A 20,998-nucleotide genomic window follows, 5' to 3' on the forward strand; every position below is an offset into this window, starting at 1 on the left:
TCAAGGCTAATTGAAAATTACAATGGTGTAATGTAACAAATGTTAAAATGGTGCTGCTTTCAATTTCCCTATCAATTTCTCCCTGTCACCAAATAGTTACTTAGGAAACTGTAATGTAAACCATGACTGCAAAAAACCTTGTTCTTGATAGGAAATACTTTGTAAGATTAGCCACAAACTCGTGAAGGAATTAGAGAAGATATTCTGCCTGGACCAACAGAGAATACACTAGTTTGAACCAAAGGTCCTGTGAAGAGCCTGACAAAAGCCTATATTCTTGTGGAAACGTTATCAGAGAGCCTGGTTTCTAGTTCTACTCTCTTGCTAATATATGTATGTGATCTTGGGAAAGTTTTTTAACTTCTCTCAACTTGAGTTTTCTTGTCAGTATAATGAAAATGGTAAAAATATATATATATATATATAGACACATACATATATATGCTCAGTTTGCCTCACTGAGGCATCATAAGTATGATATCTACATAAACAAGGTATGATTAATTTCCTAAATAAGGTAAGGTTCTTTTCCCCAAACTCTGTCTGATTTTAAGCAGATTTACTATTTCAGAAAGGACAGGATGGAGAAGATTTTACTCTAATTCATCGTATCTGAAACCTTTCCTTAGATTCTATGGGATCTCACCGTGATAGATCTTTTTTTTTTTTTTAATTTTTAAGGTTTTATTTATTTCTGAGAGAAAGAGAGACAGCGTGAGCAGAGGAGTGTCAGAGAGAGAGGGAGACACAGAATCCAAAGCAGACTCCATGCTCTGAGCTGTCAGCACAGAGCCCGACGCAGGGCTCAAACCCACGAACTGTGAGATCATGACCTGAGCCAAAGTCAGACGTTTAACCAACTGAGCCACCCAGGTGCCCCATCACTGTGATAGATTTTATAACTAGATATGTCAATGTAGGTTTCAGATTTTTAACTGGCACAATAGGCTTTTCTTCAACACACATTGTGAGGTATAATTCTATACATACATGTATGAATTTTCTATTGCATCCAGTTCAGTGATGATATGTTCTTAGAATGTTTTGTTTGAAGCAGAGAGCAGCAGCAACTAAAGCCTAATGGTTCGGTTGTTTATTATAATGCACAGGTTATGTATATTATTTTAGATGGAAACACAAGGAAATAACCACTTTGTGAGTTAAAAATAAGATATAAATTAAGAATAAATGTGGGGGCACCTAGCTGGCTCAGTCGATATAGCATGTAACTCTTGATCTCAGAGTCATGGGTTCGAGCCCCATGTGCTGTGTAGAATTTATTTTAAAAATTAGAAAAATGTTTTAAATCGAAGAATAAATTTAAAGTTTGATAAATATCTCTAAAAGATTATAGACTTAGCCCTATTGGAAGGAAAATATTCCTTCTCCTTGGAGGACCTAAGAACTGTGCCTCCTCAAAGGCAGGAGTATATTTCATTCATTTGGGGATCCCTGAAGTGCTCGGGAACTAACTTTTGCTACCACTATACCAACAACCTTTGACAGAGGAGATGGCAGGTACCCAGCACCATCTGTAATGACCGTGGCTTTGACACCCATTAACTGTGAACAAGTAGGCAAAGTCTCTTGTTCTGAGTCTAATCTGTATACTGTGGACACCGAGGCCAACCCTGTACTTTTCTACAGTGTAAAATGAGCATCATAACACTTACCCTGTAGCACTGGGTTAAGTGTGAAATCAGCTAACATACAGAAAGCTTTTAGCCCAAAGCCTAGTGGAAGACTGCTAGATAGCACTGTACTGCATGTCTGTATCTTGAAATTCGGAAAGGATTTTTAACTGGAAGAAATAGGGTAGAACAGAAATGCTGCATTTCAGAGGTAAAGGGACAGATGGAGAAAATATGTGGAGATGTGACAGTGGAAGGAATGTCTGAGTAAACTGAAAATGTCTAGCTTAAAATAGAAATAGTGGTAAGAGATAATATTGGAAAAGGTAAATGTCAGGTTAAAGAGTTCCAGTTATAGAGTTTATGAGCAGGGGAATGAGGGAATGAAACTTAAGCCCTATTACTTCCTGCCTGTGGCATTTGAACATTCAATTTATTTTTTTTAAGTTTATTTATTTATTTTGAGAGAGAGAGAGTGAGAGAAAGAGAGAGTCCACAAGTAGGGGAGGGGAAGAGAGAGAGGAAGAGAGGATCACAAGCAGACTCCATGCAGCCAGCACAGAGTCTGATGTGGGACTCAAACTCATAAACTGTGAGATCACAACCTGAGCCTAAATCAAGACTCTGATGATTAACCCGCTGAGCCATCCAGACATCCCTGATATTCAAATTAAGTAATGATTTAAAGTTTGTGAATTTTCCCTGGCTAAGAGAACCATGAATGCTTAAACTTTTTGTTTAGTTATTCTATTTAAGTCAACATGTGTTGCTATTAAAAAGGAACTACTTAGGGGCGCCTGGATGGCTCAGTTAGGCATCTGACTACAGCTTGGCTCAGGTCATGATCCCACGGTTCATGGGGTCCAGCCCTGCATCCAGCTCTGTGCTTACAGTGTGGAGCCCGATGGGATTCTCTCTCTCTCCCTCCCTCTCTGCCCATCCCCCCCCAGCTCACGCTTTCTCTCTCTCAAAATCAATAAACTTAAAAAAAGAAAAAGGAACTACTTAGTCTAATCATAAATCTTATTCCTCCTTATAAAAGTGGAGAGACCATAGCAAGAAACACAGTCTTAGATTTTAATACAAGGTCATTCGTTAGACTTGAGGGCCAGAGAGAGAAAATGACGTACTAAGTTCTCAATGACAAAATTCTGTGCCATGTTTCTCCAATGGATAATTTCAGGCTTGAATATCCTGAATGAATGAGGAAAAGCCCAAGAAATACATGAAATAGCCATGGTTCACTTACCCAGAGCTTCCCCCTTAAGATATCCTAATCATCGATATATAAATTCAGGTCAAAATATTTAATACTGCCAAGAGTCCATCAGGCCTTTGAGAGGGCTTTGGGGAATGGAAGTTGCTAGTTTTAGTGCAGAGGGATTATTGACAGAGCAAGAAGTAAATACCAGGTGTTGGGCTCCCAAGCCCAAAGTCACAGGGGACCACATAAAGGACCAGACCATGAGAAGGGCAATGACTTAAGTACACCATCCCTGTAGGATAAATTAACTGTTCTCCCTCTAGTTTGGAGATGTTTCTGTAACACATCACAGCCCCATAATTCAAAGATTAAATTTGTATTATTTGTCTGCAAAATTCTCTTTTCCCACATTTCTCTTGCATCCTATTTTACAGTCATGCCAAATTACTATACGGATCAAAGATTTAAATGCAAATAAATAAATAAACCAATGACAAAGTTCGCTAAAACAGAAAGAGTTCAGACAACTATCTTGAACCTATACCTCAATCAGACTTTATTACCCTCTACCAGCTAGTGTTTGCACAATTATTCTTGTTAAAGATTTGAAAGATCATTTGTATGTTTGAATATTTATGCATATTCATGAGGAAATTTATATACTGCACAGAATCCTCAAAGGTGTTGACACCTTAGAATATATCCTTCAGATATATGCAAAGTCTACTGAAAGCTTGTTCTATATTGATTTCCAGAAAATTTATTTCAATTCAGTTATGTGAGATATCCAATCTCATCACATTCTTGCCACTAAGAGATATTGTCAATTTTTACATCATATTCAATAAAATTTCTGCAAATATAATTTTAATATATTTTTAAATTATTATTGAGGATAGTATTGTCATTTCAAAATTCTTCCAAGACTTTAGAAGAAAGTCATATTGATGATCAGTACCTTTCTGTTCATATGGATATCAGTGCCTTTTCTGTTCCTTGCCTGGATTTTCCATGCGTTATTTGTTTTTGTATACATTTTCTTATTTTTGTGCTATTTTAAGAAGAGAAGCTATATTTACATATAAATAAGTACACATTTACATATCCGTATGCATGGGTGTTCATATGTAAATAGATATGTGTGTACTCAAATATATGTTAATATGTGTATTTATAATTTATATAAACTTATGTTCTTGACTATTCAATGGTCAAGACCACGATTTTAAAAATTTTTTTAAATGTTTATTTATTTTGAGAGAGAGCATGTGTAAGCAGGGAAGGGACAGAGAGAGAAGAGAGAGAATTTCAGGCAGGGTGTGGTGTCAGCACAGAGTCCCATGCAGGGCTCAATCTCATGAACCATGAGATCATGACCTAAGCCAAAATAGTCAGATGTTTAACTGACTGGGCCCCAAAGTGTCTCCACTTTTTTCTGTTTTAAATATTATTTCATAGTTTGTTTTTTATGTTTAGAAAGCCCTTTCCCAGTTCAACATGCATCCTAGATTACCTAGATTTTATTCAGTTTTGTTCCTTTATTTATTTTCCATTTAAACCTATAAATATGGGAAGTTTCTTAAGTGAGGCATTAATGTTTTACTAAGAAGCTAAATTTCTAAACTCTATTTTTTATGTAACTTAGACCTTTCCCATTGGTTTGTGATATCTTTTTTGTCATACACTAAGTTTTTCTATATGTATCAAGATTTCTTTCAACATTTGATTTGGTTTCATTGATGGATCTTGTCAATTCTCCTACCAGTATATCCTAGCTTTACTTGTTTTTAAAATAATACATTTAAGTATATTTCACTGATTTGAATTTAGCGATAAATCCAGAAAGATATTAGATAATGGTGAGAGCAAAAATCTTTGTCTTCTTTCTCTTAATACCTATGACTTTTATTTTTCCTTGTGAGGGAAGATTGCTTTATTACTAAATTACTAAAATATTTTGAATTCTTTTTTTTTGGTGGTTATTTTATTGATGTTATCAATATTTGTAATTGAATCAGTTTACATGAAATAAATTTATGTACATTTTTTAGTATAAATAGATTCTAAAACTTCTGGATGAAACTGTAATGTGCTGTTGTTTTTGTTTGTTAGTATTAGTGTTAGGAGTTTTACAGTGGTGAAATCAGTCTTTAGACTTTACATTTCGTGCTGTCTTGGTAGATCTTGATATCCATCTCAAGTTTTCCTGCATTCTGGAAAATTGGGTTTTTTTTTTAATGTTTATTTATTTTTGAGAGAGGGAAAGACAAAGCACAAGCAGGGAAGGGGCAAAGCAAGAAGGACACAGAATCCAAAGCAGACTCCAGGCTCTGAGTGTCAGCATGGAACCTGACACAGGGCTCAAACTCACAAACCATGAGATCATGACCTGAGCCGAAATCAGATGCTTAACCAACTGAATCACCCAGTCCCTGCGGAAAATTACTTTTTGATGCTTTTTATAAAACTCAACAAAAATGTTTACTGGGGTTGCATCTAGTTTTGGAAAATAATTTTTTTAACTTAATGATATGTGAAAAATTGTGTTTCATTCGAGTTTTAATTTTCATTTCCTCTATCATTAGTAAGACTGAACATCAGGAACTATTTTGGCATATCTTTGAGAAATTTTTTCATGTATTTTCCCATGTTTTTCCTATGTTTTGAACATTTTTTTCAAATTTTAAGAATTCTTTATATATTGGAGAAATTGTTACTTTCCCTGTGATATATGTTATAAATATTTTGTTTTGTTTATGATGTTTTCTAATGCAAAAATGTGTTTTACTTTTATTGAATCAAATATGTCAATCTCTTCTTCTGTTGCATGTAAATTTTGAGTTATAGTTGAAAAATATTCCATAAATCCATCTTAAAGAAAAGTCACCTTTCATCTCTTTTCATTTTCTTACATTTAGTTATCCTTATAAATGATATGAAATCTAATTTTAAGTTTTTCCAAATACATACCTAGTTGTCCCAACACTACATATTAAAAACTCCAAATATGCCCTAATTGAGAGTCTATCTTTATCATATATTAACCTTTATATGTACTTTGATCTATTTCTAGAATTTCTATTCTATGTCACTATTACCTATTCAAGTCAGTATCACACCTCCTAAATTTTTATTACAAATATCTAATGAAGATACTTTCTGATCCAGCTAGTCTAGTCCTAGATAAGTACCCTAAGAGAAACTCTAGTTCATGGACAGAGGGAGCTGTGTATAAGAATGTTCACAACAGCACTATTTGTAACAGAATAAAAGAAAACAACTAGATTTTCATCAACTGGAAAATGAGTATTTTACATTATAGCTCTACAATGGAAAACTTAACAGTAGTTTCAATGAAGGAAGCTGAACAAAACTTACTGAATGCCAAAACCATACACACAGTTGTGTGAAAAAAACAAGCTGCAAAAATGATCTGTACAGTCTGATCTTTAATGATCTTTGAACACTTAGAAAGCTAATCTGAAAATTTTTAAAGATGCATTAAGTCTAAAAAATGACAACATGAATGTAAAATGATCAGCAATGCATCATTAAAACACTTTTAACAAGGGTGGGGAATGAGATTAGGGAACTTTTTAGAGAAACATCAGTGTGTCTATAAATTTATTTTGAAAACACCTAAAGCAAATAGGGCATAATGTTAAAATTTCATAAGATTGAGTGATGTGTGCACAGGTGTTTATCATGTTGTTTTGTATTCTTTCTGGATGTTTGAAATATTTCACAATAAAATAAAGTACAAAAGGTATTATGTATTATTCCAAGTCTGTGATGTACAGACAGTTAACAATACAGCAAGATTAGTTATATGATAATATTTATTATATGAATGACGAATGTTATTAAACGGTGAGAACAAATAGAAGTAACTATTTGTTACTTCTGCATGTTTTTACAGACCCTAACCTAGTCACATTCTTTAAATAATGCCAAAAAGATAACAGAGCCCTAGAGACATACAGCACATACACACAACATTGTTTCTATTAAGATAAGTATATACTGCAAGATAGATTGTCAAATCACACAGCCCAGGTTACACGACGTGTCTGGACTTGTGGTCTGTTGGGAAAATCTTCCTTTGTATGAACAATACTACGAGGCATCGCCGGCTGGTCTGGTGAGGAAGTAACTTTGATAGAATTCCTAGATTCCTGTATGTCCTTAATTTCTCTGTCGGATGTACGGATGATGGTAAGGCAGGCAAAGCTATTGATGGACTGCTTGTATTGTAGGAGAGAGAGGACTCCTGGGGAAAAGAGAAGCCAGGAAGGGTGATGAAGGAACAATGGAGAGTTACAGAAACATTTCCTTACGTGTCAGCAGAAATTCTCCAACCCGGAGCCCTTTGTGTCTCTTTGAACTGCCCCAGGCCATTGGAGAGGAGGAAGCTTTAGTCGAAGAGATGAGAAGTGTATACAGAATAGCTTAAATGTTGTTCATGTCAACAACATTGAGGGACTCGTTTTGGAAGAAGACCTGCTTCTGGGTTGTGAGTGCAATTTCAAATGAAATTTTAAAGATTTTTTAAGAAAAGAAGGGTCTTCAGTGTTGGCAGGTGGCCATGTAATTTCAGATATCACTTGTCTTTGACCTCAAAGTGCCTCAACACTACATTGGACACCCAGGGTATACTGCTTCTCGCCACATCAGTAAACATTCCTTTTCAGCCACTCTCCATAGTCATGACTTGGATGGTTATCTCTGTCCGGAAGTGGGGAGGGTGCAAAAGACAGTAGAAAGGGCAGAAATGAGAGCTGCCTTTGGAGCAAGCTTATTGAATATTTCACACAGCCCTCATCTCCAACTCTGCCCTTGATGGAACTCTTTTCAGAGAGTGAGTCACCTGAACTTTAGCCCTTTAAAATGTAAGGATTGGCACTTTTCCCCATCCCGCCTTCCCATCCTTTTACTCTCCTCTCTATCAGGAGTGGACTGGTTTTCATCACCCTTCAGGGGCCTTGAAAATACTCACCAGAGGCCACAAAGAGGGAAACGTTTAAGTAGGCAGTGAAAATGGTCCAGGTAATCTTGTAACTGGAGTAGTACACGAATTTACCTTGACTTAGCTTTTGATGATACAACAGGAGTGCGCAGAGCAGAAGGAGACCTGATGCCCAGACAAAAGGGGAAGAGTCCCTTCTAAGGAACTTTGGCTCTTCTACTCAAGTCTGAACCCCAGATATGTCTGACTTCCAAATCTCCCCCCTGTACAACTGCACTATGTTAAAAAAAAAAAAAAAAAAAAAAAAAAACGGGGAGGGGANATCAGATGCTTAACCAACTGAATCACCCAGTCCCTGCGGAAAATTACTTTTTGATGCTTTTTATAAAACTCAACAAAAATGTTTACTGGGGTTGCATCTAGTTTTGGAAAATAATTTTTTTAACTTAATGATATGTGAAAAATTGTGTTTCATTCGAGTTTTAATTTTCATTTCCTCTATCATTAGTAAGACTGAACATCAGGAACTATTTTGGCATATCTTTGAGAAATTTTTTCATGTATTTTCCCATGTTTTTCCTATGTTTTGAACATTTTTTTCAAATTTTAAGAATTCTTTATATATTGGAGAAATTGTTACTTTCCCTGTGATATATGTTATAAATATTTTGTTTTGTTTATGATGTTTTCTAATGCAAAAATGTGTTTTACTTTTATTGAATCAAATATGTCAATCTCTTCTTCTGTTGCATGTAAATTTTGAGTTATAGTTGAAAAATATTCCATAAATCCATCTTAAAGAAAAGTCACCTTTCATCTCTTTTCATTTTCTTACATTTAGTTATCCTTATAAATGATATGAAATCTAATTTTAAGTTTTTCCAAATACATACCTAGTTGTCCCAACACTACATATTAAAAACTCCAAATATGCCCTAATTGAGAGTCTATCTTTATCATATATTAACCTTTATATGTACTTTGATCTATTTCTAGAATTTCTATTCTATGTCACTATTACCTATTCAAGTCAGTATCACACCTCCTAAATTTTTATTACAAATATCTAATGAAGATACTTTCTGATCCAGCTAGTCTAGTCCTAGATAAGTACCCTAAGAGAAACTCTAGTTCATGGACAGAGGGAGCTGTGTATAAGAATGTTCACAACAGCACTATTTGTAACAGAATAAAAGAAAACAACTAGATTTTCATCAACTGGAAAATGAGTATTTTACATTATAGCTCTACAATGGAAAACTTAACAGTAGTTTCAATGAAGGAAGCTGAACAAAACTTACTGAATGCCAAAACCATACACACAGTTGTGTGAAAAAAACAAGCTGCAAAAATGATCTGTACAGTCTGATCTTTAATGATCTTTGAACACTTAGAAAGCTAATCTGAAAATTTTTAAAGATGCATTAAGTCTAAAAAATGACAACATGAATGTAAAATGATCAGCAATGCATCATTAAAACACTTTTAACAAGGGTGGGGAATGAGATTAGGGAACTTTTTAGAGAAACATCAGTGTGTCTATAAATTTATTTTGAAAACACCTAAAGCAAATAGGGCATAATGTTAAAATTTCATAAGATTGAGTGATGTGTGCACAGGTGTTTATCATGTTGTTTTGTATTCTTTCTGGATGTTTGAAATATTTCACAATAAAATAAAGTACAAAAGGTATTATGTATTATTCCAAGTCTGTGATGTACAGACAGTTAACAATACAGCAAGATTAGTTATATGATAATATTTATTATATGAATGACGAATGTTATTAAACGGTGAGAACAAATAGAAGTAACTATTTGTTACTTCTGCATGTTTTTACAGACCCTAACCTAGTCACATTCTTTAAATAATGCCAAAAAGATAACAGAGCCCTAGAGACATACAGCACATACACACAACATTGTTTCTATTAAGATAAGTATATACTGCAAGATAGATTGTCAAATCACACAGCCCAGGTTACACGACGTGTCTGGACTTGTGGTCTGTTGGGAAAATCTTCCTTTGTATGAACAATACTACGAGGCATCGCCGGCTGGTCTGGTGAGGAAGTAACTTTGATAGAATTCCTAGATTCCTGTATGTCCTTAATTTCTCTGTCGGATGTACGGATGATGGTAAGGCAGGCAAAGCTATTGATGGACTGCTTGTATTGTAGGAGAGAGAGGACTCCTGGGGAAAAGAGAAGCCAGGAAGGGTGATGAAGGAACAATGGAGAGTTACAGAAACATTTCCTTACGTGTCAGCAGAAATTCTCCAACCCGGAGCCCTTTGTGTCTCTTTGAACTGCCCCAGGCCATTGGAGAGGAGGAAGCTTTAGTCGAAGAGATGAGAAGTGTATACAGAATAGCTTAAATGTTGTTCATGTCAACAACATTGAGGGACTCGTTTTGGAAGAAGACCTGCTTCTGGGTTGTGAGTGCAATTTCAAATGAAATTTTAAAGATTTTTTAAGAAAAGAAGGGTCTTCAGTGTTGGCAGGTGGCCATGTAATTTCAGATATCACTTGTCTTTGACCTCAAAGTGCCTCAACACTACATTGGACACCCAGGGTATACTGCTTCTCGCCACATCAGTAAACATTCCTTTTCAGCCACTCTCCATAGTCATGACTTGGATGGTTATCTCTGTCCGGAAGTGGGGAGGGTGCAAAAGACAGTAGAAAGGGCAGAAATGAGAGCTGCCTTTGGAGCAAGCTTATTGAATATTTCACACAGCCCTCATCTCCAACTCTGCCCTTGATGGAACTCTTTTCAGAGAGTGAGTCACCTGAACTTTAGCCCTTTAAAATGTAAGGATTGGCACTTTTCCCCATCCCGCCTTCCCATCCTTTTACTCTCCTCTCTATCAGGAGTGGACTGGTTTTCATCACCCTTCAGGGGCCTTGAAAATACTCACCAGAGGCCACAAAGAGGGAAACGTTTAAGTAGGCAGTGAAAATGGTCCAGGTAATCTTGTAACTGGAGTAGTACACGAATTTACCTTGACTTAGCTTTTGATGATACAACAGGAGTGCGCAGAGCAGAAGGAGACCTGATGCCCAGACAAAAGGGGAAGAGTCCCTTCTAAGGAACATAAGCTCTTTACCTCAAGTCTGAACCCCAAAAATGTCTGACATCCGAATCTCCCCCTGGTATAATGGCACTATGTAAAAAAAAAAAAAAAAAAAAAAAAAAAACGGGGAGGGGATGGGGGCCTGGGTGGCTCAGTCGGTAACGTTTGGCTTCAGCTCAGGTCATGATCTCACGGTTCGTGAGTTCAAGCCCTGCCTTGCACTCTGTGCTGACAACTCAGAGCCTGGAGCCTGCTTCAGATTCTGTGTCTCCTTCTCTCTTTGCCCCTCCCCAATTCGTGCTCTGTCTCTCTCAAAATTAAATAAACATTAAAAAAAGAAAAAAAAAGCAGCTCAGCAGTAGATCCCATTCAGGAGCTGCATATCTGAGCCAAAGACCTAGGAAGGTTGCAGCCTAGACCCATAAGCCAAATCTATCTCCAAGCCTGTGTCAGGGGAGCCAGGAGGTTACCTGTGAAGAAGCTGAGGAAGACAGTGATGAAGATGGTACGTTTAGTTTGAGGAATCAGGTAGGTGAATTCCAAACCCAGGAACAAGTTATGGATGAAGGAAAGGCTGAGAACTAAAATCATCATGGTCCTGACCACTTCCAGACCACCTGTTGGAAAGCAGAATCTATGCTGAAAGAGGGACAGATATTTCTTCTAGGCTCATTTCCACCTGGGGGCCACAAATCTCTAGGTAAAAATCAGAATGAGGTAAAAAGATTTCATTAAATAAGAAAGAAGAACAAGGGGAAAGAAAAAAGAGGGAGGGGGCCTTAAACTGAGTGGGAGAGAGAACCAGAAGAAACCATTCTCTTAGTGTTTCTGTAAGTTTCTTTCTCTTCCATTCTTTTTGCAGAACAGATTTCTTGTTAAATACAAGTCATCCTGTCCTCCTCCGGTGGCAATGCAAGCTATTTTCCTTGTTGCCAGTTACCTTCTTTTATACCCTCACGTTCTAGATGGGCTGACCACCCTGCTGCTACTGCCAATGTCTCTCAAATGTCCAGCAATTAACTCGATGAGCTTCTAAACTTTTCTCCAAAATATGCAAAATGGCAAGATTTTGGAGTCAGCTATTGATTATGGATCTGGGTACAATGCAGCCAGAGAAAGTTGTCCCAGAGAATAAAAATGAGTAAGCTGGTGAGATAAATGGAAGTCAAGGAAGATGAACCCTCTCTCTCCACCCATCTCTTTCCATAGTGTAGTTCTGACCTTCTGGCCAAAAAGTAGTGCAACATATCCAGGGACTGTGGCTTATTGTATTTGTCTCTGTTTCCAACGTCAGTTCAACCCATTTTCCCACGATGATTCCTATCGCAAAGAAGACTAAGGCCCAGGAGGAGAAGACCATGTTGGTGGCCTGGATACCTCTGGATGATATATCCACCATTGTGAGTGGAGATTTCAGGCCGAGACCACCACCAATAGCTCACATGCCTCTTCTCTGATTTGATTACTTCTTCACAAGAGGAAGAGCAAAATCTAAACTTTTAGTGATTGCCGAGGTATTGACAATGGCAGAGCTGATAAAGACTGTGGAACAAAGAAGATAAATCCCACTCCCCACTACTCCTATATCTGGGCTGGCCTGCTGTCAGGGCTGCTAACTGCCATGGAATCATCTATTGGCTTGACCCTTGACCCTGATGACCTGTGCAGTAGAAGGACCATGCCTGACTACAGGTCATGAGAGAGCTACCCTATATAGAGGGAGATATAATATCATATATTAGAGAGAGACCTGCCAGCTTTAGTGATAACTAAAGACCTTGAAGGAAGTTAGGCATTGTTGACTAAAAGGTCCAATTTTAGAGCTAGGATTGTATGTTCCAGGATTACTTGGCATTAGGTAGGGACTGGTGAAGGGCAGAAGGAATTCAAGATCATTGACAGGAATAGTCAGCCAGCTAGCACTACAAAAAGGAATGACCATTCAAAATATAGGATGTGTTAGAGAAACTTGTGCCCCAAGTTAGAGAAACTTGGAAAGCCTAAAGAAGTTAAGTAGGCATCTGGGAAGTAGACCAGCACCTTGAAACAAGAACTGGCTTGATACACCAAAGCATTGCACTCCAATATCATTTATAAGGCCAGACCACTATTTCTTGACAATTGTCTTTGTAACTTGACAGAGAAAACATTTGTGGATTCCTTGAATAGGCCACCATGGTATTCAGTAAGAAGACTTGTATTAAAATTCACCCCTCCCCAAAAAAAACCTTTTACTGAACTCAGATGAAAGTCATATCTAATGGCCTCTCTCTGCCTATTTCTTTGACCTTTCCATAGACCAGATGGGATTTCTATCACTTTGAAGCACAGCTTCAAACATGCTGTGCTTTCTTTCTTCCATACCTCTGTACATATATTGGTATATTTTATTTAAAAAATATTTTTAAAAATAACATTCAATATATTTAATCTTATAAGGGAGACTTCATGATTAAGAAAATGGACTCACAAGCCTAGCTTTAAATCCTGGCTCTACCTCTGAACAGTTTTGTGATCTTATAGATCATAATGCTTCCTACTACACAAGAATTTTGTAAAAAGATGACATGAGTTTAGGAATGTAAAGCACTTAAAAAGAGTTCTTGGCACATAACAAATGTTACGTAAGCAATTACCACAGTATTGATGTGGATTCCTTGGAAAAGCAACTCCGAGGCAGAGAATTGTGTGTGGAGAGTTTACTGGGGATTACTTAGCCAAGAGTCACATCTGCCCGTGTTTAAGGAAGCAGGTTTGAGGAGAGGTTGAACTGAGATGCAGTTGCAACAAAAGAAATGTTAGCCACCACCACCAGAAGCTTTGGATCTGGTGTGGCTTTTAGAGTCATCCTGAATGCAGCAAGAGAGCTCAGTTTGTCATGGATACAGGCTGCCCTTGGGCTGGTATCTCCCTTCTGCATCCAGGACAATTCCTCTATATGTCAGGAACTGTGAGCCTCAACAGCCAACATGTCGGGTAGTCTTGTGAAAGAGCTCCCACCCTTCCCCATCTTTTCTTTATCAGGGCCAGCTTGCTGTTAGGGCTGCCAACTGCCATAGAATCACCTATTCATTTGACCCTTGACCCTTGAGGACTAGTGTAGCAGAAGGACCAAGAGGGAGCATAATAGCACACCATGGCAACTTATATTTTTATGCTCTTACATATTAAGGCTTTTATTTCTACGCAATAGCTCCTTAAAAGTCAGATTCCTGGGCTGAAAGATTGATGCCTACTTTAAAAGTATAGATAATGGCACTAAGGATATAAATATGTAGCCAAAAAGGCACTAAGGATATAAAGATGTAGTACAAACTGGTAGAATGTGAGGGATTTGTGAGAGACAGGTCAAAGAGGAAATCATGTTTTCAGCTAGGGAGAACAGTAGTCAATGATGCCATTCAATAAGGTGTAAAATAGGGCTGGAAGCACAAGCCTGCTGAAGAAGATGGTAAATACTGGTTCGGGTTCAGTTTAGGGTGTCTACGGGGCATACAACAGACAGAATTTTGTGCTGGAACTTGACAACAGATTGAGAGTCATCAATCAGCCTAGGGATGGCAGTTGAATCGTGTGTGCATATCCTCATGGAGGGATGTGTCAAGAGACAGAGAAGGAAATCCTGGAGAACTTCAAAATTTATGAGAAAGAGCAAAGGAGGAGCAGTCAGAGAGAAGGCAGAGAAATACAAGTGTTGCTGAGGAATTAAAGAGAGGCTGGAGTTTTGAGGAGAGATCAGGCACCGATCCCTTTCTGGACAATCAGAATGTCATCAATGGTTTGGGTCACAGCATCTTCAGTAAAATGAGGGCAGGAGCGGCAGCAGAAGAAAGACAGGTAGTTTTTGCTGTTGTTTTGTTTTTAACAGGCAACTAGATGAAATAAACAACAAAAAGGGAAAAAGAAAAGTAGAATTGTAGTTTCAAGAGGAAAATGTGCAATCCTGGAAAAAATAGAGAATAATAGAATGATTCCCACAGATCCTTCATTCAGTTTCAGTGGCCCTCCCCTGAATTATTCTGAAACAATACCAGAAAATCTCATCTTGAAATATTTGTTTGTGTCACAAAAAGATAAGGATTGGTTTCTCCCCCTGCAGATTTACTTCCTCCCTCTCCCTCCGCACCTTAATCTGGTTTATTAGAAGAAGTTGTCACTTTTGTTCGTCATTTCAAGAGCTCCTTTGGTATCTATGCATTTGAAAACATTATTTTATTTTATTAAAAGGTGATTTCATGTTTTTATTTTATTTATTTTATGCGTTGTAGCTTTTTATTTATTTATTCTTAACTTAAAGTCAAGTTAGTTCACATAAAGTGTAGTATTAGTTTCAGGAGTAGAGCCCAGTGATTCATCACTTACATAGAACACCCAGTGTTCATCCCAATAAGTGCCCTCCCTAAAGCCTCTCCCCCACCAAGCCCATCCCCCTCCAACACCCCTCCAGCAACCCTCAGTTTGTTCTCTGTATTTGAGACTCTTATGGTTTGCCTCCCTCTCTATTTTTATCTTATTTTTCCTTCCCTTCCTCTATGTTCATCTGTTGTGTTTCTTAAATTCCACATATGAGTGAAATCATATGATATCTGTCTTTTCTTTTTTAATGTTTATTTAGAGAGAGAGAGCGTGTAAACAGGGTAGAGACCCAGAGAGAGAGAGAGAGAGAGAATCCCAAGCAAGGCTCCAAAATGCCAGTGCAGAGCTTGATGCAGTGCTCAAGCCCACAAACTGTGAGATCATGACCTTAACCAAACACAAGAGTCAGACACTTAACTGACTGAGTCACCCAGGTGCCTCGAAAACATTATTTTTAAATATATTCAGTTTAGGCTGTTACCTTATTTCCCTTTTATTTATTTATTTATTTATTTATTTATTTATTTATTTATTACTTTTATCCCCTTGAATTTCTTAATACAGTTTAAAATTCTTCTTTAGGGGCGCCTGGATGGCTCAGTCGGTTAAGCGTCCAACTTCGGCTCTGGTCTTGATCTCATGGTTCATGGGTTCTAGCCCCACGTTAGGCTCTGTGCTGACAGCCAGTTCAGAGCCTGGAGCCTGTTTTGAATTTTGTGTCTCCCTCTCTCTCTGATCCTCCCCTGCTCACGCTGACTCTCTCTCAGAAATAAATAAAACATTAAACAATTTTTTAAATAAAATAAAATTCTTCTTTAATATGCCAGGATTTAAGGTTATATTTTTTTCTCTGAACTGAGCTTTCTATGTCTTATGAATTTTTTCTACATTTTAAAACCCTTTAAAAATAGACTTTTTAAGAGTATTTTAGAGTCACGTCAGAATTGAGCACAGATGACTCCCTGTCGCCACACATGCGCAGCCTCCTCCATTATCAACATCACCCACCAGGCTGCTATCTTTGTTAACAATGAATGAACCCACATTGACACAACATCTTAACCCCAGTCCATAGTTTACATTCGGGTTCACTGTTGGCTATGTTTGACACATTTTCTTATGACTTTTCTCCATCAGTCCTCTTTTCAGGATTGCTTACTCAGAAAGAGCTCTTCCCTTCTAATGGGAGCTCTAACCTCTGTCATCCTCCAAGAGGATTAACTGCTGTTGAAGAAACCCCAACATCACATGGCAATAAGCTTCACCATTGGTGTAATAAGTTGCAATAGGCATAAAAAGGTATTAAAGGAAAGTATTACCAAACTTAAAGCCCTCGTGTAAAAGTGTATCCGCTGAACGGCCCCAGGTCCACTACGTATCGTAGTCTAGACCTAAAACCAGCCTTCTCAGAACTGGGGAGGAGAAAAGAGAAGGCAAAGATTTGCAAAATTGAGTATATAATCCACTTCATGTGACGGAGACCTAGATTCAGAATTTTACCTCATTCGACACGGTCTTTCCTTTCAGTTTCTGCTCAGCGGGATCGAAGTGATAAGGTGTTTTGTTTTGTTTTTTTCCATCATCCTTGTAATAAATTTCACTTTCTATTAGATTGCTTCCTTGTTATTTTCTTCTGACAAGACCACAGCAGAATTCTTCTCCTGCATTTGTGGATTATATAGCGAGGAGGTTCCCTTCATGACCTCCAGAAGTATTCACTAGATTTTTCCGCTAGAGAGCTTTAGCTGTATTGATGTCAAAGAGAAAGCCTATAGCTGGATAAAGCAATACATTTGAAATACACATCTCTGACATAGGAATGGTATCCAGGAACTGCTATAAATAAATAAGAGAAAGAAAAATCTGCCAGTAGAAAAATGTGCAAAACACATGAACCAGACATGTCACAAGATCCAAATGGTCAATAAACATATTGTAAAAGTGCTCAGCCTCATTTGTCATCAAGAAATTGAAGAAAGGACAGAAATGTTGAGCCGTGTGGTAGGAAACAGTCTCAAAATGAAGAATTATGGAGCAAAGATGATTTATTACTACCTGAATTACTTAAGCAATTTCTGAATGCTCAGAACAGTTTTAGGGCCTTTGAGAATAGAATATCCTCTAAGATATATCTATGCATAGTTATGAAGAATGTAAAACATTTCCATGAATATCCTTCCTTTGCTCTCTTCAGATAAAACTTTAGAAAATCTACCAGGTTTCTCATTGTATCACTATGGAATTAGCTCTTTGCGATATACAAATTATGGAGATGAATGGAAGAGGAAACTCTTTAACAATCTGTGTGAACCGATGCAAAAGGTGCTTATAAAGCAGGAAAAAAAGACCTGCATTCTAGTCCCAATTCCACTATTAGCCAGCCTTTTCATTTTGGGGCAAGTAAACTTCCTTCTTTTGAACTTCAAGTTTAAGTGAGGTGATTTTATTTGACCTTCCTCACTGTCTCACAGGGTAACTTTAATGTGTGGGATATTAAACGTTTGTGTGGGTATTAAATCTCTGTAGAAAAGAGAAATGAGATGTCTTTGTTTTCATTCAGTGTTTGGGATTTGCATGGCTGAAATCTGACCAAAGAGTAGGTCAGTACCTTCTTTCTCGCTGTGACTGGACATTGTCTTTGTGGTTTTGTTATTGGAAAGGAACCTAATTATTCATTCAATCATTCACTTTCAGGTTGCATTTTTTAAAAAATGTTTAATTTTAGAGAGAGACCCTGCAAGTGACGGAAGGGGTAAAGGAAGAGAGGGAGAATCTTAAGCAATTTCCACACTCAGCACAGAGCCTGACACAGGGCTCCATTCCATGACCTAAGCCAAAATCATGACCTGATCACGACCTGAGCTGAAATGAAGAGTTGGATGCTCAACTGACTCATCTTTTGATAGGAACAAACCTTTCAATACATATTATACATAACAATAAATGTCTCCTTTCTGTACTTCTGCTTCACCCTATGCATACTTTCAGAATTATTTTTTACAAAATGTTAAAATCTTTTGTATGTATGTATATTTTTCCTAGACCATACGCTCCTAGAAAGCATATTTTTTTGTTAATAATTGTATCCTCAGTGTCTGAAATAGTACCTGTCACACCTTACACAACGTTTGTTGGGGGGATGAATCTCCACTGCTCTGACATTGACTAGGTACCCTAATATCCACCTTTCCCAGCCCAAAATGAATTAGGAGGGGACAAGTGAATAATCGAAGCAATATCTCAAAGATCTGACCTATAGTGTTAGAAAAGTGTTGGGAAAAAAAAAAGAAAAGAAAAGTGTTGGAAAAGGAGGGCTCAGCTATTTATGTTCTTTGTCTCTACCTCCAGGTATATGATTTCTATTTATACAGTCACCAGAGTATTTCATGTTTTACCTATTAGACGGTTTCTCCCCTCAGGTATTAGTACACATGCTTTCTTTATTTCATCCACTTTGTCTTCTCTCCTCCATTCCAATCCCTGTAATGTGAATTTTTTGCCCCATCATTTGGTTCTTTTGAGGGATAAGAAACTCTGGGCTTTCTTTCCCAGGTTGTTGCCGCAGAGGAAAGGTAGAAGCAGACCCAAGGGTGACATAACTTTCTCTGACCATGGACTAGTATTACAATGAAGTTTCATTTCCTTCTCTCTTTCTTTCTGTCTTCTAAAAACAGAGATCTTGGAAAGGTGAAACTTTTTAGTCTCTGATGACTTACAAACTAAGAAAAATTCGAAAATATCTGTTTACAAAAAGCAAAGAGATCGAAATGGTGAGAAACAAAGATTTTGAATCAAATAAAAAGAAAAGAGGGGCCTGGATTGCTCAGTCAGTTAAGCATCCGCCTTCAGCTCAGGTCATGATCTCAGGGTTTGTGAGTTCAAGCCCCACGTCAGGCTCTGTGCTGACAGCTTGGAGCCAGGAGTCTGCTTCAGATTCCGTGTCTCCCTCTTTCCCTGCTCCTCTTTCACTCATAATAAATAAATGTTAATTTTCTTAAAAAAAGGAAATAAAAAATCAAAATCAAAAAAAGAAGAAAAGAAAACATCACATTATAGAATATTTAGGGGGAAAAAGCCACAAATCCTACCATACTACCACAATAGCTAATTTCCTTTTGCTTGTTACCCTCCAGTTTCTGGTTTATATGACACATGTTCATGGTTCTACATGGTTGCAATCAAAAGGTACTATATGTACCTAATAGCATGAGCAGTTAGAAACTCTGTAAAATAATTTAAATAAACACAAAACAGTCCGTTGAGTTGATATACAAACGTATAACATTCTCTGGTATAGTTTGTTTTCATGAATTGTACATCCTGAAAAATGGGTGGAATCAGAGGAGTTAGGGGGCCACATCGCTGACTCCCTCACTGTGTCTTCCCTGTCCCCTTTCTTCCTCCCAAAGTACTAGATGGACTCATTAGTATAATCTCTTTATATTTTGTAAAGCACTTCTGTATGTATTTCTTATCTGATCTTCAAAAAATATATTAACATTCAGTTAGAACATGTTAGAATTATATCTATCTTATCAATAAGAAAATTTACTTAGAGGAGATAATTTGCCCAAAGGCCATACAATAGCTAGTAAATAGCAGGAATGGGTCTCAAAATATCTTCAAAATGAGAAGCCCATGTGTGTTCTCTTTCTCTGAATATCCATGTACACATTTAGCCACTTACTAGGACCCACAAAAGAACTGTACAGCACAAATCAAGAACCATGTCACTCCTAAAACATAACCATGGAAGGCCCGGTTATAGTTTCAAACACTGGAATCCACTGGAGACTGTGTACATACATGACAATGCTCTCTTACCTGAAGGTATCATGGAAAGAGAAAGTGTAATACTATAGCATTCATGATTACAGGATTCACTCATAAATAATGGAACATAGTCCCATCTGGCACAATTAAGGCTTTTCCTAAACAAAACGGACTCCAGAGAGCATAAAGGAAAATGGAATAGCTATTCACCTAAATCAGTGTCTCTGTCACTTATTAGCTTGATTAGATACCTCCATGATCTCAACAATCACTTCGAGAATGAGAGCATTATAAGCCTCTGTCTCCCAGGGCTGGGAATTAGTGGGCAATTCGTTAACTGTACTGTTCTGGGACTCTCACCCGGATAAAGCGTTTTCCTTCACTTTAAAGGGAAAAGTGGTTACCTCCCTGTGCTTCCCCAGAAATACTCCAGTTTGGGATTGAAAGAACAAATGCTAACAGACCTCACAGCCTGAGACCTGGCTTGTCTGATTCTTGCCCGAGGAACATGTATTTAAGGCAATATTGTATCATATTCCCTGTGCTGAAGCAGCTATTCCTGATGTCTTCCTGAAGGGAAAGACATAATCAATGTGAAACCCTGGGGCACATACATAAAAGTAGAATTTCCCCTTTCACCTGTTGGCCTTGGTAATGGCCATGACTGTGATGTTTATGGGCAGACAGCATCTACACAGCATATGCTTGTGGTCTTTGTCTAAACTGCCACCCTGATGATTTTTCCTGTCACTTGGCTTCCCTCTTCTCTTCTTCATCGGGATGCCCTCCTGAGGTTGGGCCAGAGATTGCAGGAAGAATTCCCTGAAAGACAAAACTGGGTGATGACATTTTGCTACACTCTAGCCCATGATTTCTTGATTGTGCACCTCTCCAGAATGCTTATAGAAGTTGAAGATTGTTTTCTCCAACCCCTGATTTACGGAATCAGAACTTTGCAGGGGGTGAGGGGAACCAACTTTTTCCAGACGCCCT

The 20,998-nt window shown here is 37.7% G+C and overlaps 2 protein-coding genes across 2 annotated transcripts; both read right to left on the reverse strand.

Moving 5' to 3' along the window:
• Nucleotides 1-6,656: 6,656 nt before the first annotated feature.
• On the reverse strand, nucleotides 6,657-8,618 carry LOC120243978 (transmembrane protein 225-like). Its single transcript, XM_039250235.1, has 3 exons — nucleotides 8,612-8,618; nucleotides 7,832-7,966; nucleotides 6,657-7,105 (listed from the first exon to the last, which is right to left on the reverse strand). The coding sequence occupies exons 1-3, from the start codon at nucleotides 8,616-8,618 to the stop codon at nucleotides 6,879-6,881; spliced, it is 369 nt and encodes a 122-aa protein (XP_039106166.1). The 3' UTR covers nucleotides 6,657-6,878.
• A 927-nt stretch (nucleotides 8,619-9,545) lies between these two features.
• Nucleotides 9,546-12,494, reverse strand: TMEM225 (transmembrane protein 225). Its single transcript, XM_039250240.1, has 4 exons — nucleotides 12,098-12,494; nucleotides 11,347-11,493; nucleotides 10,721-10,855; nucleotides 9,546-9,994 (listed from the first exon to the last, which is right to left on the reverse strand). The coding sequence occupies exons 1-4, from the start codon at nucleotides 12,273-12,275 to the stop codon at nucleotides 9,768-9,770; spliced, it is 687 nt and encodes a 228-aa protein (XP_039106171.1). The 5' UTR covers nucleotides 12,276-12,494; the 3' UTR covers nucleotides 9,546-9,767.
• Between the last annotated feature and the right edge of the window lie 8,504 nt (nucleotides 12,495-20,998).

The sequence above is a fragment of the Hyaena hyaena genome, unplaced genomic scaffold (assembly GCF_003009895.1).
Source record: "Hyaena hyaena isolate Hyena2069 unplaced genomic scaffold, ASM300989v1 scaffold_364, whole genome shotgun sequence".
NCBI lineage: Eukaryota > Metazoa > Chordata > Mammalia > Carnivora > Hyaenidae > Hyaena > Hyaena hyaena.

Excerpts from the sequence above, each read along its gene's own strand:
- LOC120243978 (XM_039250235.1), bottom strand. Across the intron at positions 7,106-7,831 it reads TTCCCTCTTTGTGGCCTCTG|GAGTCCTCTCTCTCCTACAA; the intron begins GTGAGTATTTTC and ends TCTTTTCCCCAG.
- TMEM225 (XM_039250240.1), bottom strand. The coding sequence starts at position 12,275 with ATGGTGGATATATCATCCAGAGGTATCCAGGCCACCAACATGGTCTTC. Across the intron at positions 11,494-12,097 it reads CACTACTTTTTGGCCAGAAG|GTGGTCTGGAAGTGGTCAGG; the intron begins GTCAGAACTACA and ends GCTTTCCAACAG. Across the intron at positions 9,995-10,720 it reads TTCCCTCTTTGTGGCCTCTG|GAGTCCTCTCTCTCCTACAA; the intron begins GTGAGTATTTTC and ends TCTTTTCCCCAG.